The following is a 25301-nucleotide window of genomic DNA, read 5'->3' on the forward strand; positions in this document are numbered from 1 at the left end:
AATAATAATTAAATAATTATACATTAAAAAATGTTTATAAATTAGGAAACTTCCAAGACAATATTGCAATTACCAATTTGAGCATGACTCAACCAGAAATTACACTAATGAATATCTTAAAAGTTGATTGGTACCTGTTTGACTCGATTGGTTCGTATATCCACAAACTTTTGCATTTCATATTGATTTTATAAATCCTATTGAGTTGATATCTTGCGACGATCCTATTTTTTCAATTAAAATAAAGTTGTCACTACATGCATGTCATGTCATGAGTACGGGAGGGCCAATGCCTCGATAGAATTCAAATGAATGGATGTTTGAGATGTTCCGACGTTATAAACGACACGTGGGCTCATTCTTGATGGCATGACTGAGTGAGTTGCGATGGCCAACGACACTCCGTGACTTGGGATGATGTTAAGACATATATGTCATGTTAATTGAGAACTAAGATGAAACGATGAGATGCGACGTTGCATTGAGATACATTGACTTCAAGTAGAGGTAATATCAAGTCGAATGACTTGTCCTAGTGTAGGGGCAAGTTAGTTATGTCGCGCAAACAATTAAACATGCATGCGCAGTGCCGCCGTGTGTAACCGAATAAGCTTGGATTCTTCACGATGTTCGGTTGGTGAAGATAAACCTCGCCTAAGGTCCGACGAAGCAGCAAAGCTGGACGAAAAATATATATGGACTTGAATTCCTCTCAAGGCTGGTCGTTAGCATGTCAATATCACGACACCACACGATTGAAAAAGTACGATTGTGACACTGAACGAATTTGTTAGCTTCCAGCCAATCCTGTTGATCCGAAGAGATGCGACAAAGCCCTCAAAGCTGGTTGTTAGCGTGTTAAGATCACGACAGATCACGACGCCGCATAGTTGAAAAAGTACGACCGTGACATTGAGCGGATCCATTAGTTTCCAGCCAACCATCCAATCCTGTTGATCCGAAGAGATGCAACAAAGTTTTCGGATCATTGTGCAATGTCCTAATCAAATGCTTCAGTCCCTTCTTTTCCGCCGTCCTTGTTCCCCATAATTTGATTATGCTCGAAAGACGAAACAAATGAAAGCAAGACTTGTCGGGAAGATACCTCTGCCTTACTTGTTCTATTCTCAGACTGTGTTGAGAGACGCTTACTATCTAACTCTTGATTCAACACACTTCCATTTTAGTGTCCGGATCGACACTCGTATCAGTACCTTGTACCTTGTAATCTTCTCAAAGATCATTACGTCTCACTCCTTCTCGGCCTCGATGCTCACAAAAATTAAGAAATTTGGTTGGATAATATTAAAGATAAAGAACAAAGTGAAAATGAATACCTAAAGTAAAAGGACAAAGGCTTGACGACTTGTCCCTTAAGGTATCTCGATTCATTTTTTTTCGTCACTAGAAATCAAGCAACAAGCGACTCCCTCGATCGTCCCTGCTCGACGGCCATTTGAAGCTTCTGATCTTTCTCACAACTCTCTCTCCAGGTTCTAAGCTCTTTTTTCTCTCCAATTTGATCTGCCTACAATTTATGCAACATTTCTCAATCTCGACTATGGCTTACAATTTGTTTTGTGAATTGCGATGTATTTGATGGGTTGCTTTATGATTTCTTCTGTGATTCTCTGCAAAATTAGGGGAATACAAAAGAGAACGAACTTATGTCTTTGTTTATCATTCCTTTTGCCTCTAGTTCTCTCTTCCGCGTTTGCTTTCTTCTCTGTTTTAGTTTCGTATTTGCGATCAGCACTCAATATGTTATTCCATTTTTATATTCCATTAGGTTTTATGAGTATACCTGCAGATTATAGAGGCTTTTGGTGTAACTATAGATTATATTAAATTTTCAGTGAGCTTCATATCCGAAATTCGAATTCATGACTATGTGTGCTAAAAAATCTCTAATATATAGGGCGAAATTGAAAGAACAGTGTAAAACGATGTTATCTGCTCAATCCAACTCAATCCCTCTGGGATTGGATTAGTTGATAGTTCAAGTTGGTTAAACAATGAACCCAAGAAATTGGGTGCAGTGATTTGCGTCTACAAAAAGCTTCAACAGAAAAACATGCCTTCAATTGTGTATTTTTCACTTGTTAATGTATTTCAAATTTGTTGCTGATCTATCAGAAAACTAAGGATTTGTAGACCTGTGTGAGCTTTGTGATGGCAACTGAACTGAAAGCAGCTACTGAGGAAGTGAAAGTTGACCTCTTTGAGGATGATGATGAGTTTGAAGAGTTTGAGATTGATGAAGGTATGACTTGTAATTATTTGGTTTCAATTTGCACTCATTTTGTATTTATCAGTGCTTGTTGTGCAATTTCTCCTTTGTTTAAGCCAAAATAATGTGAATGTTATGCAACGGTTTGGATAAGCCTGTTACTGGCTCAATCCTTACTGCTAGCATTCTTCATTTGGATGCCCTATTGTTGTTGTTCTGTTCACTCATTATTTCCTAGTAAATTCTTGGAATCCAGTGTTTGAAAAAAATCAGCTAGAATATTTGTAAACTCAATTGCAATAGTAACAATCAATCAAAACAAGTGTTGATTAGGATAAAGAAGAGTTGGAATAATCCATGGTTTTTAAAAGATATGCCCCTTAAGTACTATATTGGATGGGCCTTTTTAAGAATAAAGATATTCAAATTCTCTAGATGTTTGTTTTAAGTCAATATAATCACTTATAAAAAAAAGTGAGGCTTTTCTTTATTTTTCAAAAGTGGTTACACTTACTTGATTGTTTGGAAGAGGATAAAGAATCTTAAGTCTAACATTCAAATCATATGGTTGCTTAACGATGTTGTCGACTGAGACTATGTTTTGAAAGCCATGCATATCCTTTGAAGTCTTGTATATACTTTAAAATGAAAACTGTTGAAGTGATAAGAATGTTTTGGAGTTGTTTAAATGGAGAAGTATAGATCGTTGGTGTGCCAATAATAAACTCTTGGTAGACTGTAAATTTCGATCCTGAAGGATGTGGTCTTGTATTTGCTGCACTTGCATAATATTGTCAACTGAATGTTGCATGTCCTAGACATCTCATTCTGTCACAATGTGATAGCAAAAATTGCCTGTAAGTTTGGAAGTCAAATGAAGGATCTGATGAGATTGGAGTGAACCTTAACTATTCTCATAGGACGACTACTTGATTCTGAGGTTATAACATGTGTCTGCCAAAAAATTCATGAGATATTGTTCTAAGCAGGTAACCACCATGAGGTTTTGAACCCATTCACCCTGGTCTTTTTACTTTTTCACATGCACTAATAAGGCAATTCATGGTGGTTCTTGTTTGCTCATATAGAAGTTGGAACTTCGTAATATATATCATATATATCGTAGTCCTAGTCCTAGCAAGATATTGCTACCAAGCAGAGAATTCAGAGATCCCTTCTTCCATTTCAAAGTTCTTTTGCAACTTAATCTTCTTCAGATTCTGGTGTAAAACTTATTAATCTGCTTCTTGTTCTTGACATAACATTTTTAAGCCGTCTAATACTTTTATAACCTTTCCTTCTGTTCTCATGGGCAAAAATCAATTACAGAATGGGAAGTCAAGGAAGGTAAAGAAATTACTCAGCAGTGGGAAGACGACTGGGATGATGATGATGTCAATGATGACTTCTCGTTGCAGCTTAAGAGAGAACTGGAGAGCAATGCGGAGAAAAAATGAAGAGACACTTGACACTTGCTTTTTTATCTGCCAACATCTATGTTTTATTTGTGCTGTTTGACCCTCAATATGGTTTTATTATGCCTTCTATCTTTGCAATTAGTGTCATGAATATGCTTAGCCCGAATCGGAAACATTGTAAGCATTTAAGATCAGCATATTGAGCACCTATTGACGCAATACTAGAGGTGAAGGGAGAAGATTCAAATTTTATTCGATGAAATTTTATAGAGTCGAGTAATTGTTCCATTATACTAATCAAGGTACCAGTCTGCTCGTTGTGTTTAACCGATTCAAATTGTGAAGTTCTACGCAAAAATTCTAAAATCACAACTCATTATGTCAATTTAATAACCATAACATTTTATACTAATCTTATTCAGGAACATAGCTGACAAGCCATTGTCTTTGTCTGGCAGGCTTCATCCCACCACACCATGAGCCCATCTTGCTGAGTGCCAACATCTTAAGGCAGAAGAAAGGAAAGCCTTTTTTTTCGCTTATTTCTGGTCAGAGCATTGGAAATCCTTTGCAACAAAGCTCATACAGTGATGATGGGGGGAAGAAAGGTAAAGGTAAAGTTCATTTAATTGTTCACTTTATTATCTCCACTGGGTAAAGAAAGTATTGTCCTCAAATAAAGGGAGGGACACTCTAAAAGCAAAAGAAAAAGGTATGTATCCTTCTCATTTGTTTTCTTTCATACTAAGAAAATTAGGTGCTAAATACTTGGAGAAGCTTAACATTAACTAAGAGGACACTCAAAAAGCAAAAGAAAAATGCTCCAAACTCTATCAGATTCATATTGTTGTCATTTGCTTTCTTTCAAACTAAGAAAACTGAATGTTAAATACTGACGATAGAACCTTGCCATCACCATATTTTTTGTCTGCTAGGATTGAACTACCATGGTAACTCAGAAACGAAAGGTGAGATTCAATGTCGGAGGCAAGATATTCGAAACAACAGCGACAACCCTTTCGAATGCTGGTGAAAATTCGTTATTCAAAGCTATGTTGGATGGTGCCTGGACAGCACAATACGAGGAATTTGGAGAATATTTCATTGATAGAGACCCTGCTTGCTTCCATGTCCTTCTTCATCTTCTTCGAACTGGTCAGCTTCTTGTTGCTCCAACCATTCCCGACACGCTTCTCTTTAGAGAAGCTCATTACTATGGACTTCTAGACCAGGTTCGCTCTGCCAGAAGCGTCGAGTTAGACGGTGAAAATCTCAAACTTGCATCCTCCATAACTGGTCGAACTTTGTTGCAAGATCATTCATTAATAAGAGCAAGTGCCAATGGTAGTTGCTCAATTGCCAATGGCAGAGTTTTCCATGTCTACGATTGGATGCTCCAAGAACTCTCAATTGCAAATCTTGATTATATGAAGATTGTGGACATGGAGTGGTATGATTCAACAAGCATCTTAATCAGTGGCCGAAAGCACTCAAATCCAAACACTGGTGGCGATGGTGGCGGTGGAATTGGTCTCTTCAATCCACAAACTGCTAAACTTCAACATAAATTTAAGCTCACTCAAACTTCATCTTCTTCTTATAGATCTCATGGAGGAGACAATCAATTTTCAAGAACAACACCCGGAAATCTAGCGATCAACAACTCAAACGACAAAATATTTTGTTGCTGTAAACATGATTCATACACAAAGGTGGGTGGCATTGGAGCTTGGGATACAACAACAGGGCAGCAGATTGATTTCTTAGAAGGTGGATATAACAGTGAGCTTCACAACACCTTCAAGCTTCAATGGCTGCCAAGTAACAAGTGTTTACTAGCAGCAATACGTAGCCCACAAAGCAATAGAATAAGCATATTTGATCCAAGAATGAAAGAAATGCATTCAGGTCATTGGGAGCACAATCCATACAAACTGAAACATCGAGGAGCATTAGTAGATGCAATGGGGATTGAGGAAATGAACTGTGTCTGTGTAATAGACGAGAACGGTTTTTTCGGTTTTTTCGACTTGAGAGGGCTCGGAGATGAGTCCCAAATGAACAGAGCTTGGTGGAGCTCTGAAGAAGAAGAGACAAGGGAACGGTTCCCTTTGCCAGGGGAGATGGTGCACATTGTACCTGGTGGAAAGCCGAAGCTGGGATGGCATGGAGGGAAGCTGTTTTGCTCTACAAATAGTGCCATTTCAGTGTATTGTGGGTCTGGATTTGAATGGGAATTGGCTTCTCAAGTTGAACCCAAAAATGGAGGATTCATTCAGGACTTCTCCATTGGAGGGGACAGGTTATTTTCACTTCAAGCTTTGCAATTTAATCACTATAATATCAATGTATGGGAGACACCACCGTCGCCCTTGCCGCCGCTATTTATATAGCCAATAAGTTATTGAACTGATTGTTGTTTTGAGAAACTTTTTAAGCATATTATATTTTTTATTTAGTCCTCCAAGTTTCTCAAATTACATTTTAGTCCCTTTAGTCGGGGTAGTTTGATTTTTTTTTTTTTTTTTTTTAAATAATACTTTAGTCGTTGAGTAAAATAATATATCATCTCATGACGTGTCAAATGTTGAAGGAAAGAAGTATGTCCTAGAAATTTTGCAAGTTTTGGTTGTACCCTCTTTTTCATCTTCTTTCTTTTCCTCTTTTGACTGCGGGTGCCTCACATCTTTGATCGTTGTGCTAAGTGCCACAACCTAACTATGAAGAGAGTAGGTTGTGACCCTCACGTTGCGACAAGAGAAGCGGTAACCTTCAAGTGGCGCCATCCGGCCACGCGAGGGCCTAGACGAGTGGCATGATGCGATCAAGGAGGATGATGCATCATCAACACATCACACATAGTAGACATTGAAGACTAGTTGAGACATAAACAAGACAGAGACATCGAATAGACAAGAAGGGCAAAGATAGGCTTGTTGAAGAGTCGGGTAGGGTCCCGGGCCTTAACCTCAAAAGTCGGGGTTTCGGAAGGAATTAGGACATGCGGTCCGGGAGTTAAGTCCGTCCATATGAAATATGAATGCTTGTCAAGTTTGGTGTCAATCGGACACCGGACGGACAATGCACGACACCGTATGACTGTTCACCAAAATCATGTCTATGCCTAGAAGATTGAAAATGGCTCAAGATGTACTATAGGGGTTCCATGGTGTTAGCTCTCCACCACCCCTGGGCCCTGTGGCCTAAGTGAGCTACCTTGTGGCATAGCGTGGGCGAGCGTGCCGAGACGAGTGTATCAGGCGACTTTTTTTGAAATTGGTTTTTCAAGGACAGTGCCGGACAGCACCGGTGTGCTGGTATTGCGCCTCAGCCCGTGTGTTGGAGGTTGCTACATACACCCGCTATCTGGCACGGTATCCGTAAATGACACGGCATTGGCACGGGAGGGCCAATGCCTCGATAGAACCAGGATGGATGGATGTTCGAGAAGTCCCAATGAGATGAACGACACGCGGGCCCATTCTCGATGGCATGACCGAACAAGTTGTGATGGTCGACTACATCCCGAGACTCGGGATGACGTCAAGACATATGGACCATGTCGATGGAGATCGAGATGACAAGATGAGACACGACATTGCATTGAGAGACCTTGGCCCGAGTAGAGGCAAGATCGAGCCGAATGACTTGGCCTAGTGTAGAGGCAAGTCGGTTGTGTCGCAGATGACTGAACATGCACGCACAGGCGGCGTGTGTAGACGGACAAGCTTGGATTTCGCACAAGCGATGTTCGAGTGGCAAAGACAAACCTCGCCTAAGGTCCGACGAAGCCAGAAAGCCAGGACGAAAAATATATATGGGGTTTAATTCCCCTTGAGGCTGGTTGTGAGCGTGTCAATATCACGACGCTGCACGGTAAAAAATGTAGGACCGTGACACTAAGCTCACCATCGTTCATGGTCGTCTTTGCTCTGTCGCCTCCCTTGTCTTAATTGGTTGATGATTTCCTTCACTCATCTTTGATATGTCAAGTAAACCTAGCCAATTGAATTTAAACTCTTGGGACTCCCCGATCACAAATGTTAAAACTCTCAAATTAAGATGATTTCATCTCAAGAAAGAACATAGAACGGATTTGTCTCCAAAATCAATATCAAAAGTAAAGAAAACTTGTTTTTAAACTCAAGATACAAATCAATTCATCAAATCAAGATATTTACGGTTAGTACTATGTTTAAAAAATATTCATAAAATTTTAAAAGTAACATTAACACCATTTACCTTTATAAAAAAGTTAAAAAAAATTATTACTTCAATATATGGATGAAAATCGTGTAATGACATCTTATAGATCATCTACAAATGGTTTAATGCTACTTTATAAAGTTTATGGGTATTTTTGAAACGTACTGATAAAAATATTTTTGATTTTTTTTTTTTAAAAATAGGTATAATTAGGTATTAATGAAACTTTTGAAAACGTAAGGGTATCTTTAAAACACTATTGAAACAAATATTAACCGTTTCCATACAAAACTAAATTTAAAAAATTAAAAAAAGTATTGTTTTAGATAAAATGTAACGAAAAATATTATTTTTATTAATTTAGCGTTAAAATATAATTTGAACGTCATGTAACTTTTTTTTTTTTTTTTTTTTTTAAAAGATGGACCAAACGAAATAAGGAGAAAGATGGGGGACCAAAATGCAATTATAACATTTTTCTCAAGACAAAACGCACATTGCACGAGAAATCCACAAAAACTCTTTTTCTCGCATATTGATGAACAATGTCGGATTGAACAATCGTGCAGCAGCAGCAGCAGGAGCAGCAGCAGCAGCAGATGGCCCTATCAGTTAGCTGTTCAAATTCTTTCTAAGAATGTTTCTTACAAAGCTATTGGGGATGATAATTGTAAAGCCTGCATGATCCACAGCGTTCAACCTGCTGAAATTTCCATTTCTTTTCCCTTCTTTCATTTCATCATTTCCATTAAAGCTTTGCAACAATGGATCCTCTGTTGAACTCGAACTAAACCCACGATCTACTGTCCCCTGTTTCTGCCGTATGGGTCGCTCTCTCTGTTCTCTCTTTCCCCTGTTCTGGATCTTCTTCTGCTTCTTCACATGTTTCAATTGTCTTCTCGTTACTGCTGAGGATCCTGACGGCAATAGATTAACTCCAATCAATCGCGATCTTTATCATTCTAGGTTTGTAAGTCTTCTGATTCGGATTCATACACTTCTTTCGTAATTTTACTGCATCGATGATCGTTATCGTCGCTTTTCTCTCTGGAATTTGGGCATTCCATCATACAAACTGTATGCTGATTCTCTGTTGTAATTTTCGTTCTGGAATTTTGATTTAGTGGCTATTTTAACGAGTCTGATACTGTTCTCTGCCGATCCAAGTTTTTGTAGGGTTTCATATTACGCCATTTATCTTTGTTGAAAATTAACTTAGCATTCATATGGTTTGAATACTTTCAAGGTCTTTTTGTAATGGTGATCTATTCATTTAACAATGGTGTACTTGGATTCTTTCTGAATGTTTTCCCATTTTGTTGGATGATTGGATCTTGCAGTGTTGATTTGATGAAGGAGATAAAAGCTTTGGTCCATCGACACCCTGATAAGCTGACTGTATGTTCTTGTTGTTGGTTCTCCTTAATTCAGGCATGATGATTTGGTTTGGTTACTTACTTTGAGTGTTTAAGCAGATAGAGACATTGGAGGCTAGAAATAAGGGCTATTTTGCAGAAATTCCAGTTGTTACATATTGCCATGGAAGGAATAAAGTTAATGACATGTCAAAATTCCGGATACTTCTTGTAAGTTTTGTGTTGAATTGCATATTCGTTTGATCTTCTAGGCTTTTATTCCTGTAAGATCTTAGTCAGTTGTAGAGGGGAACAAAACATTTCTTGTAAGGGTGTGAAAATCTCTCCCTAGCAGACGTGTTTTAAAATCGTGAGGCTGACGGTGATATGTAATGGGCCAAAGCGGAGAATATTTGCTCGCGATAGGCTTGAGCTGTTACAAATGATATCAGAGCTAGACATGGGCAGTGTGCCAACGAGGACGCTGGCCCCCAGGGGGTGGATTGTAAGATCCCATATCGGTTGGAGAGGGGAACGAAGCATTCCTTATAAGGGTGTGAAGACCTCTCCCTAGTAGATACGTTTTAAAACCATTGCTGGACTTAGTGATCTAAACTAAAATAGGGTTACTTCATAGATCAGTTTTTTCTTTCTTTTCTTTTCTTTTCCTCCTTAACGATTAAGGGAACATATCATCTCAGATTGGAAATTTGCTGGTGTTCTTGACAGATGATTCCTCCTTGTCTTCCAGAGTTTTGGACAGCATGGAAGGGAGCTCATAACAACAGAACTTGCACTGAGAATTCTTTTAATCTTGAGTGAAGAACAGTTGCTGCCCCACATGGATCGAGCTTCCTTAAGCAACACACTTGACAAGCTTGTCATTAAGGTATGTATGACAGTCCAAGCTCCCCATTGGTAGATATTGTCCTCTTTGGGTTTTTTCTTTCGAATTTTCCTTCAAGATTTTTAAAACTCATCTGCATGGGAGAGATTTCCATACCCTTATAAAAAATGTTTCGTTCTCCTCCCCAACCGATGTGGGATCTCATGCTATGTGTGAAGGCTGCAACTTTTTACATTGATAAGTGGAATAAATTAACGGCGTGTAAAGTTTTTGGTTCTATAATTTTAGGAAAGTTACAGATAATCACTCAGGATGCCTTCTCTTCCAGCTAACCTCTGGCTTTCTTTTTAAGTAGCAATGAAGTCCATGCAGTTAAGCCTGCATTGTAGTTAATACCCACATTTTTCTGCTCTTAATACTCGGTACTTGTGTTTATGCTTGAGCTTGAACATTGATCACCTCTATATTTATCAAGTTCTTCGATGTGGGTCGTCACCTTTATGGAAGAAATCTATGCTCTAACTGATATTGGTGCTACATTTTTGTGTATGCATAAATGATGTGCTTGCTTATGTATGTTGTCAGGTGGTGCCAATGGAAAACTTAAACGGGCGCAGGCTGGTCGAGGACGGGGATCTATGTGAAAGAAGAAATGGTAATGCAGCTGGTTTACTCCATTATATGGTCATACAGGGTCTCATGCCTGAGTTTGTGTTCTATGGCAGGGAGAGGTGTTGATTTGAACAGGAATTGGAGCGTCGATTGGGGTAAAAAGGAGAAGGTTGGTATCTATCTTCTAAGTAGCACTATGAAAAATGTACATAAAAAATGAAGAAGAAGAGTCCGTAACATTCTTTATAAGGATGTAGAAACTTTTTCCTAGTAGATGCGTTTTAAAACCATGAGGCTAACGGCGATACGTAATGGGTCAAAGCGGATAATATATATTAGCGGTAGGCTTGGGCTGTTACAAATGGTATCAAAGCTAGTCATTGGACGGTGCGAGACACTAGTCGGAATAGAGCTAGACCCTCTCCATAGTAAACATGTTTTAAAACCGTGAGGCTGACGGCGATACGTAATGGGCCAAAGCGGACAATAGATACTAGCGGTTGACTTTGACGGTTATAAATGGTATCAGAGCCAATCACCGGATGGTGCGAGACACTAGTCGGAGTAGAGCTAGACCCTCTACATAGTAGATGCATTTTAAAACCGTGAGGCTGACGACGATACGTAACGAGCCAAAGCGGACAATATCGGCTAGTAGTGGGCTTGGGCTTGTTACAAATGGTATGAGAGCCAGACATCAGGCGGTGTGCCAGCGAGGACGCTGGCCCTCAAGGGGGGTGGATTGTGAGATCCCACATTTGTTGGATGTAGAAACCTTTTCTTAGTAGGCCCATTTTAAAACCGTGAGGCTGACGGCAAAACGTAACGACACAAAGTGGATAATATCTACTAGCGGTGGACTTGAGCTGTTATAGCCGTTTTGTAAGGTTTTATATTTCTCTCTTCAATTCCAACATTTTAGCTCTCCTCCCTGTTGCAGGATTATAATCCTTACGAGGAAAATCCTGGATTTGCACCTTTCAGCGAACCAGAAACTCAAATGATGCGAAAACTTGCCTTAACATTTGATCCACATATATGGGTCAATGTGCATTCAGGCATGGAGGTAAGAAACAATACTAACTAATTGAATGAAAATGGAACTCAAATTGTGTGTGGCATTCAATTTTGAAAGCCATTGCTGAGATTTTTCCATGCACATTTCATACAACTTGCTGCTTTTGATTCTCACTTCAATAGGCTCTGTTCATGCCTTATGACCATAAAAACACAACTCCTGATGGCCAAATTGCTCAACAAATGAAACTTCTGCTTCAAGAACTCAACAATCTCCATTGCCACCAGCGCTGCATGATTGGATCGGGCGGAGGTTCGGTCGGGTTAGTTTACTTCTTCATTAACTCTTTCTTTATTGTTTAGTAGGTAGGAATGTTCATGAATTGAATCGAGTTTGGACAATTTTTCGGACCTAATTAATTGCTTGAATTGTAAGTTTTTTTTCCAACCCAAACAACACCCGTCAAATAATAAACCTATTCCAACCCAACCATAACTAGATAATTTATTCATACCTTTAATTTTTAATATATAAAATATCTTCACATTTATTTTTAAACATTATTAAGATTTAAATGACAATTTAAGAATTTATTTTTTAAGTGCTTTTAGAGAATAAATATTAAATAAAATAATTATGAAATTAAATATATATCTATTTATTCAATAAAAAAATATTTCTTTTTTCAAAATTAACCCTCATGAACTAACTTAACTCAAGTTTTTCATTTATTTCAATTCAATCTAATCCAAATAAGTTGATGAACTTATCCAATTATTCCTAATTGATCAAATTCTTTGAGTCATCGATTTTTTCCGTTACCATTTTGTATACATTTTAAATGTATTTTAATGGTACCTTAAAATGTTCTATTTATGATTTTTTTTTTTTTTTTTTTTTTTTTTTTGTCCTTTGTCTAACTTAGATGGGTTAATATCAAATCTAACATGACATAATTAGTTGATAGATATCGATTGATTCGAAGTAAATAATAAAAAAAAAAAAGTGTCTAACTAGATAAATAATGTGGCATGTATCAAAGCAAACAAGCAGATTATAACAATTTATACTTGATTTCATTTGAAATAAAACTCAAAATCACCTTAAATTTATTCTTCTTCAAAGATCCTAACAAAATGATAAGAAAAGTTATCGTGTAATTATTCTAAATAAATTATTCTAAATAAATAGAGAAAAATAAAGTGCACAAGAAGATTAAAATCCACTCATATTTCAATGTCTTTAATATTATGATAAATCTCATTTTAAAGAAGTCATAATGTCTTGTAAAAGTTATATATTAATGACTTTACAATAAAAGTTGTAAGCTTTAATTGATACAACTTCTCCCGGTAATGGGTATTTTTACTAAAATTTAAACACGAAATAGACAACTATCTATTATTTTGCAAGGAACCCAAACTTTTAGAGATGCCTCTTGGCTTAGTCTTGAAGGCTAATTGGTTTGAAGTTTTTGGTCTTTTAATTGAGAATCCCTTAATTATTGATCTTTGGGTCTGAAATACTTCCAGCATAATTGTTGTTTCTTAAGGTATCTGGCACATGGGACAGCCACAGATTTCATGTTTGACAAAGCAAGAGTTCCCATGGCTTTCACTTTTGAGGTCTGTCAAATCTGAACTGCTATCTAAACTTGCATGAACTAATCTTGGTTTTGGCCTTAAAATAAGCCTCTCTCTTCATCATGCTATCATATCAGATATATGGATACGAAGCTGCCTCACCAAAAGACTGCTTTAGAATGTTCAATCCCACAGATCCCACTACCTTCAATGTATGTGACATTCTCCTGCTATCTTCATCACTAAATGTCCATGGAAAAATCCTTAGCTGAATGAAATTTTCTTCTTTGTTTTTAGAGGGTTCTCGGCGACTGGTCTGCTGCGTTTTTTACAATTTTTAAGCTCGGTCCAGAGTACCTTGACAAGACCGAGCTCCGTTCAAGGGACAACTTAGACAAGCTGGTGTCGATTGATGATTATCTTGAAGGTTACTTGATTGAGAGGAGTAGCAGATATGGGAAGAAGAGGGAGGTGTTTGAGCTAGGGATGCAAGAAATGAGAACTTATTTTAGGCTATTTTTGTTGTCGTCAGTCTTATTGATGTTCATGTTTTGTTCCAGACTTTCTAAGAACAAGTTTAGACCACTTGTTTCTGCTATTTCCCTTTGACAGATACATTCAGAAAGATGTGTTTAGTTTCTGGACTACATATGTTTATTGCCACACCTACTCTAAACAAGCACAGATGATTGAATTCTATCGACCTATGTCGAAGTTTCTATCTTTAAACGATACAAAAACAGACTGATTTAACAGATCATTCAAAGAAAGAAAAGAACGGAAAAGAACTCACATATTGAGGTCCTTGGATCAATGATTTCTTCTGCATTTTACTCAATATTGCAACCTATCGACCTACGTCGAAGTTTCTATCTTTAAACGCTACAAAAACAGACTGATTTAGCAGATCATTCAAAGAAAGAAAAGAACTCACGTATTGAGGTCCTTGGATCAATGATTTCTTCTGCATTTTACTCAATATTGCAACCTATCGACCAATATCATTAAACGATACAAAGACAGACTGATTTAGCAGATCATTCAAAGAAAGAAAAGAACTCACGTATTGAGGTCCTTGGATCAACTATTGCTTCTGCATTTGACTGTATGACATAAGAATGGTGAATATGTTATATAAACAATAATACAAGAATTATCAATAGATGGGAATTTGGCTGGCGTTTCTAAGACCGGCACCTGGCGGCCGGGTACGGTGGAGCTGTATCATTTAAGGGGTGATTGGCAGTTCTACTTTAGAAATGTCAACTTTTTGCTGATAGTATAATGCCATACTATTAGTGTAAGATCAAACCTTTCTCTTCTCCAAGTCATAAGAAATGACTCAGAGCTTGAATAGGCAATTCCTGCAAAACCATTCCAGGGCAGACACAAAACATTAATTCATGAAATATGAGCATTAATTCATACATTAATACATGAATTCCCAAGAAATTGTGGACTTTGATACCAATTAATTATGAAACTGTCAAGAACATCACATCTTGAAGCCTTCGGTACGTACCTATGAGTATTGGTTTGATAAACTCCTGCAAATTTGTTCTACAGAGTGCATAGATACATGATCAAGCGGCCAACTATAAGCTTAGTGTACGCTTCATGTATTTGAGGGCAGACCGCAACATGGCTCTGGCCTTTCCATCAGGAGTACATCCAGACAAAATCATCTCTTCATACACAGCCGGAACCTGAAACTCAAATAATGTACTTTCAATCTTTAACATTCTCTCTTTTTCTCTATTTCAAAACTGAGAATTGAAAACATGAAATTTGAGGTTGCCGGGTGATATGAAACAAAGCACAGGGAGCTGTAGAAAGCAATTTGTCACAAGTTTCTATTCGATGATGTGTTCGTATAAGAAATAAGAAATGCTGCAACCGGGACGGCTAGCAAAAGCTAAGACATCAAAAGTTTTGCATCCAATTTGCAAAACTAGTCCAGCTTCATTTTTTAACATTTAATCTTCACAATATCTCCCTCAAAAACAACGGAAAACATTGTAAAAGACATTGAGTAGGCTCCAATTTAATGAACAATCTGAGGTCATATTGTTGAGAATTGTTGGGAGAGGAGTCCCATATCGGCTAATTAAGGGATTGATCATGGGTTTATAAATAAGAAATACATCCCCATTGGTATGAGATCTTTTGAAAAAACCAGAAGCAGCAAAGTCATGAGAGCTAATGCTCAAAGTGGACAATATCATACCATTGTGGAGGGTCGTGGTTCCTAACATGGTATTAGAGTCATGTCCTTAACTTAGACATTTCAATAAAATCCTCAAATGTAGAACAAAGGAGTTGTGAGACTCGAAAATGTAGTCAAAAGTGACTCAAGTGTCGAACACAAGGTGTACTTTGTTCGATAGCTCCAGAGAAGAAGTCGAGTCTCGATTAAGGGGAGGTTGTTCGAGGACTCCATAGGCCTCAAGGGAGGCTCTATGATGTACTTTGTTTGAGGGGAGGATTGTTGAGGATTGTTAGGAGAGGATTCCATGCTAATTAAAGGGGTTGATCATGAGCTTATAAGTAAGGAATACATCTCCTATGAGGCCTTTTGGGAAAACCAAAAGCAAATCCATGAGAGTTAATGCTCAAAGAGGACAATATCATACCATTGTAGTGGGTCGTGGTTTCTAACACATATTTGCCAAATACGCAAAATTTATGCATAAAATAACATGAGCAAATTATGAAAAATAGCTGTAGGGTTATGTTCTTCTACCTTGTCAAACTTTTCAACACGAATCAAAGCTTTCATAAGTGTTGTATATGTGACAACGTCAGGCTTCACATCCTGCAGTAGAAGGTAGGACCAAATAAGTTCGAATGATGAATGGATAAGCCTTACTCTTGATATTAAGAATAAAAAATATGAAAACGTTATTGTAAATATACTGCACCTACATTTTCCTTCATGTACTGCAAGATTGTAAAGGCTTCAATGTCTCTCCTATCCTCGCCAAATGCATTGATCAATGAATTAAGAGCCAAGAGACTGGGTTTTAGTCCATCTGATCTCATGACTCTATATGCATTTACTGCCTGCTCTGACAAACCCTGCCAAATGATAAAAATGGAAGATCACTAAATGGATTTTCAAGAAACAAATTAAAATATATACGTAACACCCAAGCCCACCGCTAGCAAATACTGTCATCTGCGCTTTCCCTCGAGATTTTTAAAACGCGTCGGCTAGGGAGAGGTTTCCACACCTTTATAAAGGGTGTTTCGTTCAACCCATGTGGGATCTCACAATATATTTGGATATATAAATTTTATAATTTCAACTATGAGTCAGGAGGCGAATCTCGTCATGGTCCAATGAAAGATGAGACTTTATACAAAAAAAATATTACTCAGATACAAAAGCTCCAAATCAGATGGTATACTGGCTGTATCATGTTATCAAGCAATGAAACTATATATAAAATTATTTTGTTCCAAATGTTTCCATCCATTTGAACAACAATATATCAGAAAAGGAGAAAAAAAGTATGAACTTATGAACAAGTAACTTATCAATACATGGGAAATATGTTCCAACAGTGGGTATCTTTTTATTGGAACTTCAGCAGTGAATATCATCATCGATTTTTCAAAGAATAATATGTATACCAAACAATTTGTGAGATGAAATGCAGGAAGGATGACATACTTTTTGAGCAAAGGCATTGATTAAAGCATTATACATTGTTGAGGATGGTTTCAGTCCAGCAGACTTCATGGCCTCCAAGCACTCAATGGCGTCATTAAACCTTCCAGATTGTCCATATATATCAACAAGGGTAGTGTATGTTATCACATTGGGAAGTAAGCCCTGACTCTGCATCTTTCCTAACAAGATTTTCACCTCGTCCCACTTTTCCTGCTCACCTAATGAATTGATCATAATATTATACGTTGTGGGACAAGGAAAGTAACCACGTTCCTGCATTTCTTCGAACAACTCTGCAGCCCTTTCATGGTATCCGTGCTTACGATGACAATCTATAAGCGTGTTCCAAGTAACAACATCTGGTTCGATCCCCTCGGAGAGCATCCGTTCGTATGTTTCCATGGCATGATCAACACAATTGAACTTCCCAAACGTATCAATCATGACATTGTAAAAATGCCTATCAGGTTTGACATTGCAGTTCTTCATTTCCCTCAAAACTTCAAACGTTTTCTGCCATTCGCCCCGGTCACGATAACTAGCTAAAATCCTACTGAAAATGAAGGTATTCGGCTGTACATTTCTAGCTTCCATTTGTTTCAACAATTGTCTTGCACTTTGCCAACTCCCCACATTTGCATAAGCATCAACGAGAAGACCATATGTGTGCTCATCCGGTGATAATCCACTCTTTTCCATCTCTGAAACAATGGATTCTGCCTCTTTCAGAGAACCCTTTTTAGCATAGCCTTTAAGAAGAGCATTGAAGGCCTTAATCCTTGGTTTCAGTCCACCTTCCTTCATTTCCTCAAAGATAGCCTCAGCTTCCTCTGTCCGCCCATAGTTCCCCAAAGCAGAGATAATTGCAACAAACGTAGAAGTTTTGGGGTTTAAACCACTCGCCTGTACCATGGACAAGAAATACAGAGCTCGGTTAGGATCCCCAGCTTTCGCGAAGCCCAATATGATATCGTTGAGGAGCTGCCCATCGAGTTCAATTTTATCAGACTCAATCTCTTCGTAAAGCTTTTGCAAGATTGGAACATCAATCTTATTGGTGCGAGTAAGCGACTGAATAATCAAACTATAGTTGACAAAATCAGATTGATAACCATCCTGTCGCATCCTAGATATCAAATTGAGAGCCTTCTCCGAATCGTTATTGCGAGCACAGGCACCAATGAGAGCATTATACGTTAATGGGGTTAGGGTTTGGCTCTGGGAGAGAATGAAAGCTTCATAGAGCTTCTCAGAGCGGCCAAGAGCGTGAATGAGAATCGAGTAAAGCAATTCGTAAGAGAAGCACAGATTATGCTTCTGAAGCCACAAAACAACCGCGTAACCTAGCCCAATCGAAGAGGAAGAAGCGCAAAGAGACTTAAGCAGAGAGTGCCATAGAGGCGCCGGCACGGCCCTGTAGGTCTCGGCAAGCTGGAACTCGGTAGGGTCAAGGGAGGTCGGAGAAGCCTTATCAGACTCAGAATCAGAGTCCAAAACAGAGTCGAATTCCACCTCCGAATCGGAATCGGACTTCGGATAAGCCGGAGACCGGGAAAGGAAGTCGAGGAGAGGAGTGAAGTCGTAACGGCGACTCTGAAAAGAAACGTGGTCGTTTTCGAAAACGTCGAGCTCGAGCGCGTCGGATGAAGTGGAACAGGTGACGACGGAGGAGAAGGAGGTGGTGGAGGCCGCGGCGGCGGAGATGATGGGAAATGAGAGGTGGGTAGTGATAGGGGGGTTCTGGTGGTGGAGGAAGACGGTGGGAGAAGGTAATTGAGTTGCAGGAAAGCGAGTAGAGAGAGGCAATGGTGACAGAAGAAGCATGTTATCGGAAAATTGAATCGGGTGATCGGGAAAGTTGTGAAGGCAGCGGCGGCTCCAGAACGCAATCCAAACGAACGCTGAATGATTCCTGCCGCCGGCAACCCAAGTGAAGAAGAGATTGACAATATATGGCGCCAGTTTATTATCCTAAACGTCGTCGTTCGGTTGAAAATTGTCTTATCTTCATAATATATGTAGTGTTTGTGAATTATATAACATTTAAATCTTGTCATATCATTCCAAATTTTATATATAAGTCTCATTAATAAACATATCTTTTCCATATCGTCATCAATCTCACGGTCTTAAAATGCGTCTACTAAACAGAGGTTTCCACACCCTTACAAGACCCCTTTCGATATTGTCCGTCTGCTTTGGTTTGTTACGTATCGCCGTCAACCTCACGATTTTTAAATGTGTCTACTAAGTAGAGGTTTCCACTAAGACCTCTTTCCAACCGATGTGAGATCTCACAATCCACCCCTCCCATGAGCCTAGCATTCTTGCCGATGCAATCCCTAGTGTCAAGCCCACCGCTAGCATATATTGTCCACTTTGGTCTATTACGTATCATTGTCAGTCTCACGATTTTAAAACGAGTCTACTAGGAGAGGTTTCCACACCCTAACAAGGAATGTTTTATTCTCCTCTCCAACCGATGTGGTGAGAAAATATTTGCTCCAACTTTAGTTCTTGCTATAGCAAGAAGATACTCTCGCTTTCATGATGGTTCTATCTCTACGCTTTAGTAACCTAATCATAACTATCACTCAATTTAGATTATGACTCTCACTAGATTATTAATACATATTTTGTTCTAGTTAATCACGACTCTCGCTCATGATTGACCTATCACTCTCTCACTCCATAATCTTTGGCTACCACTTTAATTATTTAATAATATGATCATGTTTTGATATTGCTTCTTCCAAAACTACGTGGATGTTAAGCGAAATTATGTTAACTATTTGCTTCCGAGGTTGAATTGACGATGCTTGGATATTGAAACATGATTTTAAACAGATAAAACAATGTGTCACAATTGACATAAGAACACAGATGTCTCAAGAGTTTAAAAAATAGGAGAATAAAATTTTATAAATACGCAAGTAAATAAAGACACCAATTACAGTCTAAAAAATTGATAGTTAGATCATTCACCCGACCCGACCCGACGACCATGAAAAATTAAAAGAATGTGAGAACAAATTTTTATAAATTGTTAAGGTCTGCTACATCATAGTCCAAGTAACTTTGTTCTTTTACGTTTATAAAATGGTCGTGAGTGAGTGATGATGATGATGCAGAAGTTTGCTCCTTCCGATCATAGTTTAGTCGGCTATGGATTATATAAAAATTATAAAAGAAAACTCACATTCAGGGCTCTATCTTGCTTGCTGCCTTACACGATTTCTCCAGGAGGTAATTCTGCAAGCTTCGGTGAGCTCCCCAGAATTCTTTCCATGTCAAACCGAACTTCGATGTTGCGAATGCCGTAGCCAACCACCATTAGCCAATACAGAAGCTTCGCCAGCTCTGGTGCTGTTGTCTCTGTTACACTTGTCTGAAATACAAACAACATCCATAATATATGGCAGAAGTTGAGTCATATTGGTTAGATTTGGCTTGGTTCTCGAACTACCCAGATTGATCATTGTTACGATTATAAAAAAGGACAGAGGGTGTACACCTTCATTTGAGTTGGATCTGAGGCCGCTAATAGGCGCTTTATGAATGTATTCATTGCATCCACAGCATCCTCACCAGCGCTGCTTGATAACTCCTACATTTGAGGTAATCAAAGGTTGAGATGGTGCTAGTGAGGGCATAAGATCAGTGGGAGTACAAACAACTACTCGATGAGCCATTAGGACTTGTTTAGATGCAGATTAAAACTAAATTAAGGAAGCATCTAACATGAAAGGGGGACATAATCATTAGCTATGGATAATATAACTACGCTGCATAGTTCACTACACTGGAAAAAGAAGAAGGATCCCATGAGAATAATATCCTTTATGACATCGTTCTAGTTAGAAGAGAGCTTGTATGCATGAAATTTTATATTGTTTTTTTTTCCTGATGAAATCTAACAATGAAAAAGGAATTATATTGAAATCTAAAAGAGAGGGTGTAATGGTCCAAGCCCACCGCTAGCAGATATTGTCCTCTTTGAGCTTTCTCTTCTGAGCTTCCCTCAAGTTTTTTAAAACGCGTCTGTTAGGGAGAGGTTTCCACATCCTTATAAAGAATGATTCGTTCTCCTCCCCAACCGATGTGGGATCTCACAATCCACCCCGTTCGGTGTCTAGCATCCTCGCTGGCACTTATTTCCTTCTTCAATCAATGTGGGACCCCCCAATCCACTCTCTTTGGGGCCCAGCGTCCTTGCTGGCACACCGCCTCGTGTCCACCCCCCTTCGTGGCTCAACCTCCTCATTGGCACATCGCCCGGTGTCTGGCTCTGATACCATTTGTAATGACTCAAGCCCACCGCTAACAGATATTGTCCTTTTTGGGCTTTCCCTTCCAGACTTCTCCTCAAGGTTTTTAAAATGCATCTGCTAGGGAGAGGTTTCCACACCCTTATAAAGAATGTTTCGTTCTCCACCCTAACCAATGTGGGATCTCACATACGGGAGAGATAATAACTTGGGACAACTCCATCAAGAGCACACTCAAACTCTAACTTATTTGCTAATGGATTATGAACCTCGAATACAATCTTGCTATTACTCAAATTATGCGACAGCTTTTCCTAAAAGGTGAGGGTAAAGGAATAGTATTTGAATGACATACTCTCTTGTATGAATCACAAGTGCATTCAGCTCCACAACCATATCAATAGTATCTTAGAGCAGAGACATAGGTATCGATATTATCACCTTTGTTATAACAAGGACCTTTCGAAACATAAATGGTTAGTGTTTCCTGTTTCTGGAATAAATAAAAGAACACTTTTCCCCATCATAGACAGTCACGTCTGTTCCAGATAACTAAATGAGGTTGTAAGCCCAGCAGACTCCACTACCGGATAATCAACATTCTAATAAGCAGTCAACAAAGTCAACAAAAGCAAGTAGCTAATAAACAAATGAAGAAAAGTTTTCTTACCTTTAGATTTTGGGGTTCAAGTGTTTTGAGATATTCCAACAGTTCATTTTGCCCTTGTGAAGATTTTCTTCCTACTTGACGATTCAGTTCCTCTATCTCTGCTTCAAGTAATTCTATGTACCTTTTAGCATCAATTTTCTCGGGACCAGATACATTATTCCACCTGATAACTTCACCTGTGACGTTCTTTTGTGTACCAGCAGCATAATTCGAATCATCCTGAACAATCAACAGATTAAAGCAAATTACATAAAATTTAAATAAAAGCCAAACACTTTCAACAGTATGCCACATGTAAATTTGTCTTCATCAGAGAAATTCGTAATGAAATTTTATATGAATGTTTGTATAGGCAAGTGACCTGTTTGTAACAGAACATTGATAAATTAGGAAGAAAAAAAGGATCCTTGAACTACAGAACCCATCACATACTTTAAAGCCTTGGCCATGATTTATTAGAATGGAGTAAAAGCATAATGCTAATAACTATTGATAGATAGAATGCTCAGAGTGAAAATAGGATTCCCTACAGTAAAAAAAAAAAAAAACATTTAACAAAACAAAGCTATATAAAACAAAACATTCACTTGCAGAACTTTAAGAGTGAAACTTAAAGCAGAGTAAGGAACCAACAGACTGCAGAGCAAAGCTTTTGATAAACACATCACTCCCTACTGTCCCTGCTGTGTTTAAAACCCCACAAAGCATGAACTTCAACCACAAACCATGAACACAACAAAGGTCAAAATAAAAATGATTTCGCCTAAAACAAAAACTACAATATGGAATATGCAGTAATGTAGAAGTAACATATGTGATATAGCCAAGGCCCATATTACTGATTCCGAACCTTAAATAGATGGTAATGTGTAACAATCATGTAATCCTCGCATGATGGTAAAGTTGAAAAGAGATCAGTATGCCCAGGCAATTTCTCTAGCAAGCTTAAGATGATTCGTGAAAAGGAATAGAACATTGTGGTCATATCACTTTAGGAACCCTGACTTTGAGGATGAGTAGGCCAAACCAAACTATGACTACACTTACAATAAAACAATAAGCAAGAGACAAACAAAGTTATCATGGCATTGATTGGCACCCATGCAGATCGGGCTTCTATTCCACAGTGAAGTAACAGATGCACAGTATAAAGACTGTCAGTATGTAATTACTTCTTGTGGAGGAGCAAAGTAATAGGCGAGGTTAACTCCAAAGTGAAAATATTCAGATGTAAAATCCTTCAATAACTATACAAAACCATTTAAACTACCTTTTCTTCCTTCGGTTCTGGGAGAGCAACCTGCTCTAAACTTTGCTGCAGTTCTAAGCGATATTGAGCGTTTTTAAACATATATCCCGTCATCATTACACTGTACATGAGCTGTGCAAGATTTTCAGCAACCTGAACCAAATATTAAAAATTAAACATGGTTGTATAGTAAATAAATAACTAAAAATTAAACCCGTTCTTACCGAATATCAAATGTACAAAACAAATATTTGGGTGACTTTGAAAGTAAGAACAACAAAAGTATTATATACGTACTGTGGTGACAGTAACTGCAAAAAACTGCGGAGGTAGAGTTCCAATCATATTTGTGACTGTTTGGCGCATAGCTTCAACAACCTATAAAGGAATCAGAAAAGTTCAAAATTAAAAAGCCATGGAATTGACAATAAAAGTAAGCTGAATCCTACAATACAGAAATTGGTATCAATTCCAATGGAGATTCACCTGTTGTGGTGCCCTCTGAACAAACAATTCCATGAATTCTGGCTGCACATTTTTAACATATTCCAGCAGAATGTCTCTCCGGGTTTTTGGCTGTCAATTCCATAAAAGATATTCAAAGAATTAAAGAAAGTACGATCTAGAAAACATAAAGAGAACTAAATTAATATAACAGCCATCAGGTTCGTCGTGATGATGAAAAAAAAAACCATCTAAACTAATTAAAAATAAAACTAAAAATCATAATCAACAATGTATTGACCATACCACTGTCCCGGTCCTACTTTTTCAATCGTACAGCATCGTGATCTTGACATGTTCACGACCAGTCGTAAGGGGAATCAAGCCCCATATATAATTTTCGTCCAGGTTTTGTGGCTTCATTGGACTTTAGGCGAGGTTTGTCTTCGCCAACCGAACATCGTTTTGTGGAATCCAAGCTTGTTCGACCTTGACCTAGTGTAGAGGCAAGTCGGACATGCTTGGATTCCTCACAAGTGATGTTCGGTTAGCGAACACAAACCTCGCCAAAGGTCCGATGAAGCCACAAAGCCAGAGTGAAAAATATATATGGGGCTTGAGTCTCCCTTAAGGCTGGTCGTGTCAAGATTACGATGCCACACGGTTGAAAAAGTAGGACCATGACAACCACACCACTTAATGTCTAGTATCAAAAGTAAAAGCTCCACAAGGAATTGAATATAGCATCCATAATTTCAATGAATGTAATCTCACAATTATCTGTTAAGTTCCAATACTTCGAACAAACAAGATTCATTTTGAAAAACATTCGCTCAGACTATCCCACCAAATACAATACAGTACACCCAAAAGCCTACATTACTCGAATCCTTCAAACATTCCAAATTTCCGTAGACATTTTAACAACATACCCATTGACTATATAATCCATAAGCTACGAAAAAAGACAGAGAAGCAAAGAGGGAGAGGGGAATACCAAAGTACCGTTGGGAAGCTTAGAATCGCCAGAAGAGGCATCGGGACTGTCGCTCTTGGAAGAGTTGTAAGCACGAAGGCGCAACGCAACACCATATCTCAGCTTCCTTGGAAATGAAATTGGAGAGAAGCGAGGAAAAGTAGACGAAGATGAAGAAGATGATGAGAGAAATGACAGTTTAGAAGTGGGAAAGGAGGGTTTTAGAGTCAACGAAGACATGGTATAGCTCCGTGGTAGAAATCTGTAAGAAGGAGAGATTGATCAGAGTAAAGTTGGGGCTATTGAGGAATAGAGCTCTGAAAACCTAAAATGGTGAAAATGATCGCCATTAGAGAGGTAACGTTGGGAGCTTATCTCGTGGGAAGGGGCCGTGAAATGGTAATGCACCAGCCGGCAGCAGCGCTGATAGAGTCCTGCGCGAGGTGGGGTTCGCACGTTTTTTCTTTTTTTTTTTTTTTTTTTTTTTTTTAATATTTTATTGTTAATTATAAAAATATAGGATATAATTATATATTACATGTATTTATTTAATTATATATTACATATATTTATATTCAATTGTATAATAACATTATTTATTATCTACTTTAAAATAATTTTTAAGTATTGGTATGTAATTTTAAAAAAAAAATGAATTATAAATTTTAATTAAATATTTGAAATAAAATAAATAAATGTTTTATGTACTACTATTTTATTTTTGTTAAAAATAAAATTTTAAATTGATA

At 38.1% G+C, this 25301-nt stretch overlaps 5 protein-coding genes across 6 annotated transcripts; 3 read left to right on the forward strand and 2 right to left on the reverse strand.

Annotated features, from left to right (window-relative positions):
* Positions 1-1334: 1334 nt before the first annotated feature.
* LOC111805771 (protein DSS1 HOMOLOG ON CHROMOSOME V) lies at positions 1335-6110 on the forward strand. Its single transcript, XM_023690994.2, has 3 exons — positions 1335-1493; positions 2137-2263; positions 3560-6110. The coding sequence occupies exons 2-3, from the start codon at positions 2173-2175 to the stop codon at positions 3685-3687; spliced, it is 219 nt and encodes a 72-aa protein (XP_023546762.1). The 5' UTR covers positions 1335-1493; positions 2137-2172; the 3' UTR covers positions 3688-6110.
* LOC147790398 (BTB/POZ domain-containing protein At4g30940-like) lies at positions 4596-6110 on the forward strand. Its single transcript, XM_087128554.1, has 2 exons — positions 4596-4803; positions 4876-6110. Exons 1-2 carry the CDS (start codon positions 4596-4598, stop codon positions 6039-6041), a joined length of 1374 nt encoding a protein of 457 aa, XP_086984680.1. The 3' UTR covers positions 6042-6110.
* A 2286-nt stretch (positions 6111-8396) lies between these two features.
* Positions 8397-13968, forward strand: LOC111805316 (Zn-dependent exopeptidases superfamily protein). Of its 2 annotated transcripts, none has more exons than XM_023690326.2 (11): positions 8397-8820; positions 9195-9252; positions 9330-9440; positions 9961-10098; positions 10642-10711; positions 10782-10837; positions 11609-11734; positions 11869-12008; positions 13239-13311; positions 13407-13481; positions 13567-13968. In XM_023690326.2, exons 1-11 carry the CDS (start codon positions 8678-8680, stop codon positions 13876-13878), a joined length of 1302 nt encoding a protein of 433 aa, XP_023546094.2. In that variant the 5' UTR covers positions 8397-8677; the 3' UTR covers positions 13879-13968. The 2 variants fall into 2 exon arrangements, with proteins under 2 accessions (XP_023546094.2, XP_023546095.2); XM_023690327.2 differs by having other exon boundaries at positions 8684-8824.
* A 238-nt stretch (positions 13969-14206) lies between these two features.
* Positions 14207-18919, reverse strand: LOC111805315 (Pentatricopeptide repeat (PPR-like) superfamily protein). The gene is made up of 5 exons (XM_023690324.2): positions 16946-18919; positions 16195-16347; positions 16013-16084; positions 14792-14975; positions 14207-14633 (listed from the first exon to the last, which is right to left on the reverse strand). The coding sequence occupies exons 1-4, from the start codon at positions 18767-18769 to the stop codon at positions 14865-14867; spliced, it is 2160 nt and encodes a 719-aa protein (XP_023546092.1). The 5' UTR covers positions 18770-18919; the 3' UTR covers positions 14207-14633; positions 14792-14864.
* Positions 18920-19957: 1038 nt separating this feature from the next.
* Positions 19958-24974, reverse strand: LOC111806088 (uncharacterized). The gene is made up of 7 exons (XM_023691442.2): positions 24574-24974; positions 23619-23708; positions 23430-23510; positions 23154-23285; positions 21884-22102; positions 20460-20552; positions 19958-20333 (listed from the first exon to the last, which is right to left on the reverse strand). The coding sequence occupies exons 1-7, from the start codon at positions 24790-24792 to the stop codon at positions 20172-20174; spliced, it is 996 nt and encodes a 331-aa protein (XP_023547210.1). The 5' UTR covers positions 24793-24974; the 3' UTR covers positions 19958-20171.
* Between the last annotated feature and the right edge of the window lie 327 nt (positions 24975-25301).

This window comes from Cucurbita pepo, chromosome 11, assembly GCF_057944985.1.
Source record: "Cucurbita pepo subsp. pepo isolate OVF chromosome 11, ASM5794498v1, whole genome shotgun sequence".
NCBI classification, from domain to species: domain Eukaryota; kingdom Viridiplantae; phylum Streptophyta; class Magnoliopsida; order Cucurbitales; family Cucurbitaceae; genus Cucurbita; species Cucurbita pepo.